Genomic DNA, 8,864 nt, shown 5'->3' on the forward strand with positions numbered 1-8,864 from the left:
TAAATACTATGAATCAAATATGAGCTTATTTTGTTGTTTGTTATTCCTAATATATATAGAATACACACAAATAATGCCTAATTCAGTGGAATGATTTGATCTTCATCATTATGCTAATGTGCTGATTTGGACACAATGGCATTCATCACATGTAACAAAGCAGTTGACAGCAGTGTGTTTATATCTCCATAGCAACAGCTATACGTGGGCTCTGAGCTGGGTGTAACGCAAGTCCGTATGCATCAGTGTGGGTTGTACGGTTCCGCCTGCTCAGACTGCTGCCTGGCCAGAGACCCCTACTGTGCCTGGGACGGGTTCACATGTTCCCGGTACTACCCCGCAGGCCTGTATACCAAAAGGTACCATTTCACTCAGATGTATAGAAAAAAATATAACTTGTATTTACCGTAGTCAAGTCAGATTTATTAGTATAGCACTTTTTCTAGCACAAATTCTCCTCAAGTTCACCCATTTGTCCATCACATTAAAGGGATAGTTCACCCAAAAATGAAAATTAGCCGATAATTTACTCACCCTCAAGTCATCCTAGGCGTATATGACATTCTTCTTTCAGACACATAAAATCGGAGTTATATTACAAAAGTCTAGGCTAATCCAAGCATTAGAATTTGATTCATAGTTGCTCTGTTTTTGAAGTCCATAAAAAGTGCGTCTGTCTGTCAAATAACGTGCTCCACGCGGCTCCGGGGTGTTAATAAAGGCCTTCTGAAGTGAATCGACGCGTTTGTGTAAGAAAAATATTCATATTTAAAACTTTATCAAGTAAACTTTTGGCCGACTGCCTTCCGTGGAAAAGTGTTGAATGTTGAAAGTGAAACTCAAGATGCCTTCGTGATGTCATGACGAGCGTACCTGGTTGCGTTAGTCTTTCGATCGGCAGGGGAACTTTCAAAAATGTTTCCATAAATTGAACAGGGAAGGAGGTTAACTTAACAGATTATAATGATGTATAACACTTGCCTGAATGATAAAAAAACGACAGAGTTATTTGAGTCTCTTTGGCACTGATAAGAAAAAAAGCGAGCCGATCGCGCTGGCGCGACGACCGACTCGAGGGTGCTCTGTGTAAATTTTAGACAGTGGGTAGTTGTCGAATTGCAAACACCCACCGCTCACTCCTCCCTTTTGAAGCACATAGAGAAGCTACGGTAGCTGACACAGGACAAAGATGTCATCATCTGAGACAGAAGAGAGTAGCTAGCAGTTTGTCCATTTAGGGATACTGTAGAAACATGGCGACTTCGGGACCTGCGGTGTATGTAGACTCATAGACTCTGTGTATGTGGCTCATTGTAAGGTAATAAAAACATAATGGTTCATTATGTAAGGTCTTTATACACCACTGAAAACATAGTTATATATATTATATTGCATTTCTGTCAATAGATCCTCATAAATACTACACACTGCACCTTTAAATTATAAGATCTACTGGTGTTAATGACGGACTTAACTATAAGGCTATGGGGGTGGGGGGAGTAATAGAGGCCTTCTGAAGTGTTTGTGTAAGAAAAATATCCATATTTAAAACTTTATAGAATAAAATAACTAACTTCCGACGGTCAGTGGTATGCACGTCGATTTATGGGTGAAAGAGTAACCCTTGAACCCTTGACGCATGCATATTGACAAATGCAGAAGCGCAGAGGATAGAGCAAAACAAAACACCGGTCATGAATTAGAAGTCTAAAACGAGGATTCTTAAACAGAAATGGCGGAGAATTTCGGTATAAGAGAAGAAGGGCTTGAGTTTGTTGCCCAACCCTATCCGCGAGAGGCGTCAAAGCTTGTGATGCTCCTATGCATCGCTATCCCTTTAATGAACGATCCCCTTAATGTTCTCCAAGGGTCATTTCATCTTGTGCCTCTTTAAACACACTCAAATAACTCTGGCACATGACAGGGCTGATATTTGGAGGATATATAAAAATGCTCTGTAAATATCAGCCTCAGACTGGTAGTGCATATACTGAAAGTATGGAGACTATAGGTTGCTTTTATAATAAGATAAGGTTATAGACATAAGATGCCTTGACATTTGGTAGAGATTGGGTTTTATTTCAATGAACTTTGCATTCATTGGATATTAATGAATCTCTTGATTAAGTTCTACAGTTTCTTTCCCACTAAAGTTTTAGTATGTGAGAATGTGTATGTATGTAAAATCTTTGGGTTCGGGTTCCTGCCCGGTGTTTCCATTAGTTGAAATCACAGAATGTGTGTTCTTGTGAGAGCTCTTTTGATGTTTCATTCAGCCGCAGGGTAGCGCGTGTGTGCGTGTGTGTTGAGCATATCGGAGCAAAGGGTGAGTGGGAGTGTTTGCTTAATCCCGATTCAAAAGCTTGTCAGCTGTCTCAGTGTGGTCATCAGTTTGAGCTTGTTAGCGATTGATGCTAACACCTATTGCCATATTAATACTCATCACACGCTCACTTTGTATGCAAAGCCAGACAAGTCGCACACAATCGGCACCAAATGCCTGTCAGAGTCATTACTCAGAGTACCAACAAAAACCGGAGCGAGTCTGATTGAATTCCTGTCACCTCCCTGTGCTGTTACAAACCTTGGGCGGCAGGATGATATTATGACAATTGCAGGCAGACAGGCAGGCTGTGTCTGGGTTATGACAATGTCTCATTTTTCTCTTTTATTCTTTAGGCGCTTCAGACGGCAAGACGTCCGCCATGGCAACGCGGTTCAGCAGTGCAATGGGCTTCAGCTTAGTGGTACGTTCTGGCTATAGTCTGATCAATAGAGGATATTAGAGTCTTAGGAGCTTTATAAGGAAAAATGAGGCGGATGAGATCTGTGAAAGTTGAAGAGGTCACTGTACATTTAATGAGTCTCTGACTCTTTATGCACAGATGGTGCTTTTACTTTAGCAATATTACTATAGAGCGTGACAGTGACCGCTCAGTTCTTATGCTGCCTTGTTCTGGAAGTCATTTCCCCATTCTTTTTTCTTCTTAGGCATTTCAGCTTAAATCAAACCAACTTCTAATATAAGCTCTGATATTAAACATTACAAGATTCAATTTGAAGCGAAAATATGAAATGAAGTATAAGGTCTAAACTATAATGCAAATGGAATGGAATCAAAACAACATGTTTTATATTTTTTGGTAGCAAAATATTCAGATAAACACTACCATTCAAATGTTTTGGATCAGTACCCTTTCTTTCTTTCTTTCTTTCTTTCTTTCTTTCTTTCTTTCTTTCTTTCTTTCTTTCTTTCTTTCTTTCTTTCTTTCTTTCTTTCTTTCTTTCTTTCTTTCTTTCTTTCTTTCTTTCTTTCTTTCTTTCTTTCTTTCTTTCTTTTAAAGAAATTAACACTTTTATTCAGCAAGGACACATTCAATTGATCAAACATTCAAAAAGACAAAAAGACTTTTACATTTGTTCCAGAAGATTTCCATTTCATTTCCAGAACTGTACTGTTAAGCTCTATTGCAGAACATAATATAAAAATGTATATCCCTTAAATACTGACAGTATCTGTTCTCAAGATGCTTAAATATACAGATTGTGTCCTTAGATACCTTCAAGATACATGCACCAGCCATGAGCACAATATATGGATTTTTTTTGTGTTTGCTATGGAAGCTTGTTTCCGCCATGGAATAAAAAATAAAAAGGTTATTGCGACTTTTATCTCACAATTCGGACTTAATTTTTTGTGAGATATAAACTCGCAATTGAAAGAAAAAATCTGAATTTACATCTCACAATTCTGAATTTATTTCTCGCAATTACGAGTTTATATCTCGCAATTCTGAGGGGGCAAAAAGTCAGAATTGTGAGAAGTCACATTTACCCTTTTTATTTTTATTTTATTCTGTGGTGGAAACAAGCTTCCATAGTTTACAGAGAAATATCAAGAAATTTAGTTGCAAGATGTTGAATGTGTTCAGTGGTGAAAAGATCTTCATATAATGAATTCATTTGAATAGGCTGTTTAGTATGTGGGTGTGCGTGTGTTACAGAAGAACAAAGCATCTCGGAAAAGCTGGTATATGGTGTGGAGAACAACAGTACTCTACTGGAGTGCAGACCACGATCACTGCAGGCGTCTGTAATGTGGTACATTCAACATGGCGTGGACATGGAGGAGGTAAAAACACATCTACAAGAGACTAACATCTGTCTCCTTAACACAACTTCTGAATGCAATAATATAGATTTTACTTCAAACATGCAACCTACATTTAAACATGCAGAGTTTACTTGGATGATATAGAAGTAAAGTTCACATGGTCAGGCTCAGAAATTACAGTATTTTATCACAAGCAATGGTCTTTGAACCCCTGGTGAGAGACGGCTGTTAAATATAGATTAAAGCTTCATTGAACCATTCCAACCACAGGGAGGCTGGGTAATATAGCCCCCAGTGATTCATCTTAAATGGAAAAGAATAATGACATCGGCTTTGTCACTGACCATCTCTCTGCTAAGACATTTCTCTGCAGAAAAACGATAGACTTTCACTATGGCACATGTATTAGTAGTATTAGCTAAAGTGAGCATCACTATTACTATTGCTCTCACTTGAGGTTTTGGATTAGAACAGACCACTGAAAGTATTATATTTGAAACGTAGCTCATAATTATTCCTCAAATCATGTGAGTTGAGGAGAAGTGCATTGCTATTCTTCAGACCAATCAGATTTATGATTTTCGCCAGGCAAATGATAAAAAAAATGCATTAAAGTGCCCCTATTATGGTATTTTTAAGGGTTCCTAATTTTGTTTTGGCAATCTCTTGCAATAGGGTTACATGAATCCAAGGTCAATAAACACTTTAATTTCCTCATAATCAGGGCTTGATATTAACACATGCCAAATGCACACTCATTCCCGCAGATTTTGTGCTCACACCCTTTGTTATTTTCAGCTGGTTATTGTGCTTAAGCTGTCAAATACACACAAAATAATGTCAAAATTCTGGTCTTGGCGAGTATTCACATAAACACAGTAAGTTATGGTTTAAAACGTAAACAGTTGATGAATGTCAATGAATGAATGAATGAGGTATTTATATAGTGCATTTCCTATATACTACTGTATACCCAAAGCATTATACTGTTACAGTATGTGTAACAGTATAATGGATCTGTGCGTCAGGTGACAGCAGCAGGTATATTAGGATAATATTATGAGAATTATGAAAAATTTAGATAATATTAAAAATATCTATATGGCAGTTTTTCCCTATGGGATTGATGTCAAAATTGTGGCTGGTGAGCAAAAAGTTAATGTCAAGCCCTTTTCATAATATACATTGCACATCAGCCCATTTCTTAAAAAAAAAAAAAAAAAGTCTGAAAACGTTTCATTCAAAGATTCAGTCTCTCTATAACCCTCCGTTCCGCCCAGCCTACTCTGCTCTGATTGGTCGGACGACCCAGTCCGTTGGTCTGCTGCTTACAGTGGGTGTCGTAAACTAAATGTATAGACATAGACCATATCTGAATTTCAGCTCCAGAGGCTTTCTCAGCGCTTGATACACTGTAATACAAACAGTAATGATGGCGTCGGTTTTTCCATATCGATTCCAGCTCGAGTCCTCATCCTTTTGTCGTAGCAACCAGCCAGAACACCCTAGCAACCACACATCAACACACTTTTAACTGGCGACAAACCACCAAAACAAGCTACATAAAATCGATATTGTCCTTTGTTCTTCCTCCCTCTCTCAGGTGAAAGGTGATGATCGTGTGATTCAAGCCCCCTATGGCCTGTTGCTTCTTAAAATAGTAAAGGGAGACGCAGGAGTCTATGTGTGCCAGTCCACAGAGCACGGCTTTGTCCAGACGGTGGTACGTGTCACTTTGGAGGTGCTGGATGAGGCCAAAGTCGAGGGTCTAATCCATAAAGGGGAGGAGGAGGAGGAAGTCGATTCTCTGCACAGACCTCCGCCCTGCTCCTTTCCCAGCCTACCCTCTGCCTCCTCAAAGCTCTGGTACAAGGATTTCATGCAGCTGATTGGCTACAGCAACTTTCAGCGGGTGGAGCAGTACTGTGAGAAGGTGTGGTGCGTATCCGACAGGAAGAGGAAGAAACTCAAGGGAATAGCACCCAAATGGCGGTACCCACCCGGGTCAGAGCAACGGGCGAGAGCACGGGCACCTCGACACACAGAGTAAAGACCGTTAGATGGGACAACAAACCATTTAAACGCATGCTCAGTGCAGATGATAAAATATATATTATTATTATTATAAAAAAAGAATGAATGACATTTAAAAAACTGTCTTACCGTTGCGTCATTCAATCTAAAAAACCATTACACTACAGTCAACATGCCAGATAGTTAAAGGTACACTGAGTAATTCTCTCATAGACTTCATGGACGTGGCCATTTTTTCTGATTAAATATTTTTAGTCAGCATTGAAGCATTATAATGATCAAAAAGTGACAGTAAAGATGTTTACACTGTTACAAAAGATTTATATTTCAAATAAATTAGGTTCTTTTGGACTTTCTGTTCATCAAATAATATTTTTTTTCTGCAAAAGTGCTGAGCAGAATGATAATATTTCAATATTGATAATAATAGTAAATGTTTATTGAGCACCAAAATCAGCATATTAGAATACTTAATGATGGAATACTTAATGATATTTCACAATATTACTGTTTCACTGAATTTTTGATCAAGTAAATGCAGCCTTGGTGAGTATAAGAGACTTCTGTAAAAAAAAAATCCGTGAATGACAACCTGTTTTTGGAAATAAAATGTTTGTTTTACATTTTTAATTCAGTTTAATGTTAATATCAGTTTGGTCAAATCATTATTAAAACAATCAAAATTAAAAAAAAATATTTGGAAATATTTTGGAAATAAGTTTGAAGTATTGTATTATGGGAAATAGTGTTCTTTAAAGTGCTGTATACTACACACACAAGTGTAATGGTCATCTGGCTTGTCCAAGCATACCGAAAATTAGTCAAAGATACATACTGCATGCATACTGCAGTAGTAAAAGTAGTATGGTAGCATGCTGTTCCAAACATAGCCATGTGATTACTTGGTGTACCTTTTTAAATAGAAAGAGGAAGAAAATGTGTAATTGATTTGAATGTTTGTACAGGGTTCTTGTGTAAAATTTGAGGAACATGCAGTTCTACCTGACTGACTGGGCCGTTAAAAGACAAGGGGTTGAAAGACCCTCTCAGGATCTGACAAATTTCCTCTTGGACTGCTCCGAACAATGACGAATGGCAGAGACAAGTTGTCCTCTTGTCAACAATGTGAGATTTCCATTGAAGATTTATGGAATGACTTTTCCACTGTTGACGATCTGAATTCAACAGTTCCCGAGTGTCAACCTTGCGCACATAGTAGTATATTTATCTGTATTTTCGTTATTTTATAAATTATTTTAGTTGGTGTAAGATTTGATAGTGTTTTTCTAGTGGTTTTAGATGTGCTCATAGTTTTAACTGGACATGTATTACTGCAATCCAATTTTGTATAGGCATTTACATCATTAATCATAATGAATTTATAGTGTTCACATCTTCAGCATTTAAATCTCCATCATCTTCCTTGTTTAGTATTTTAAGACAAGCAACAATATTTTTGCTGTGAACTGCTAAGTTAGAACCAAATGATCATGGTATTCCAGTGAGGTCAACCGTTTTGCTGTGTATCATGATGTTTCAAAGTATGTAAAATCTGTTGTGTAATAAATACCATAAATCCACACAGGGTATAGCTGGTTAGCATGGCACTGTTAACCCTGTAACTACACCTTTCCCAGCTGCTGTTGAGATGAATGGGTATTACTAACGGACAAGTTTCAGTATCATTAACCTTCTTAGTACTCACACTGCAGTATGAAATACACTACTGTTCAAAAGTTTGGGGTCGGTAATTAATAAAAGTCTTATTTAATGCCTTATTTTATGAAAAATATATTAAACACTAATATTCTTAAATATTAATACAATTTAAAAGAACTGTTAAAAAACTTAAATTATTCCTGTGACGGCAAAGCTGATTTTTTTGCAGCCATTAAGGCCAATGCAGTCGAAAGCACAGCCTTGCAAAGTATACTACTCGTGTACATACACAGATGTTCGACGAATGCACAGTTTTGATTTCTCGCCATGAGTTACAACCCATGTAAATACTGGCAAAAAAATGAATGCGCATGTGCGACTGGCGCATACAAAGTACATGCGGTTACAAAAATCTGGCGGTGCGTACTCTTCTTATGACAAAACTTGCGTCATGTGCACTGTGCACTGACCCTCACGTACGCGTAAAAAGTGAGGTATACTTTGGCCTTGTCTCCAGTCTTCAGTGTCACATGATCCTTCAGAAATCATTGTACTATGCTGATTTGAAACATCAAGAAACATTGTATACATCATACACAGACTCGTTGGGCATGGGAACAATATCGTCATGATGAAATTACAGTATATGTTGGGTTATGATTTTGCCATTATGACATGTTGGAGTGTGATTCTCAATTTAATCAGCCAGCATACTTATATTTACATTTATTTACACTATTTAGACATGTTTGAACATTTAACCCAACCCCATCCCTAAACCTACCCATTTGTGTATTATATGAAATAAAAATACAGGATATAACAGGCAGATACGACTGCATGCACAATTTATTCAAAAAGTACAAATATTCCAAGTGTTCTGAGGCCAAACGATTGATTTGTGTGAAGAAAATCCCCAAAAGCGATCAGCGTCTCCATCCGCCGAAGTTCATGCACGCATTCAAATTTCAAAAATTGCCGCCTGAAGCAAGTGTGGGTAACTGCAGCTTGGAGTACTGGGCGTGCCGGACGGTAGGGGCGTGCCGGACGGTAGGGG

General features: G+C 37.9%; 1 protein-coding gene across 1 annotated transcript in view; it reads left to right on the plus strand.

The window, feature by feature from the left end:
• The window catches only part of sema3e (sema domain, immunoglobulin domain (Ig), short basic domain, secreted, (semaphorin) 3E), a 58,340-nt gene extending 50,611 nt beyond the window's left edge, over positions 1–7,729 (plus strand). Inside the window, exons 14-17 of the mRNA XM_079825491.1 lie at positions 193–359; positions 2,680–2,747; positions 4,005–4,132; positions 5,718–7,729. Of these exons, the coding sequence (XP_079681617.1) occupies positions 193–359; positions 2,680–2,747; positions 4,005–4,132; positions 5,718–6,164 (810 nt within the window). The 3' untranslated portion in view covers positions 6,165–7,729. The remainder of the gene's footprint in view (positions 1–192; positions 360–2,679; positions 2,748–4,004; positions 4,133–5,717) is intronic.
• Positions 7,730–8,864: the final 1,135 nt, after the last annotated feature.

The sequence above is a fragment of the Gobio gobio genome (assembly GCF_949357685.1).
Source record: "Gobio gobio genome assembly, chromosome: 9".
In the NCBI taxonomy this organism is placed as follows: Eukaryota; Metazoa; Chordata; class Actinopteri; order Cypriniformes; family Gobionidae; genus Gobio; species Gobio gobio.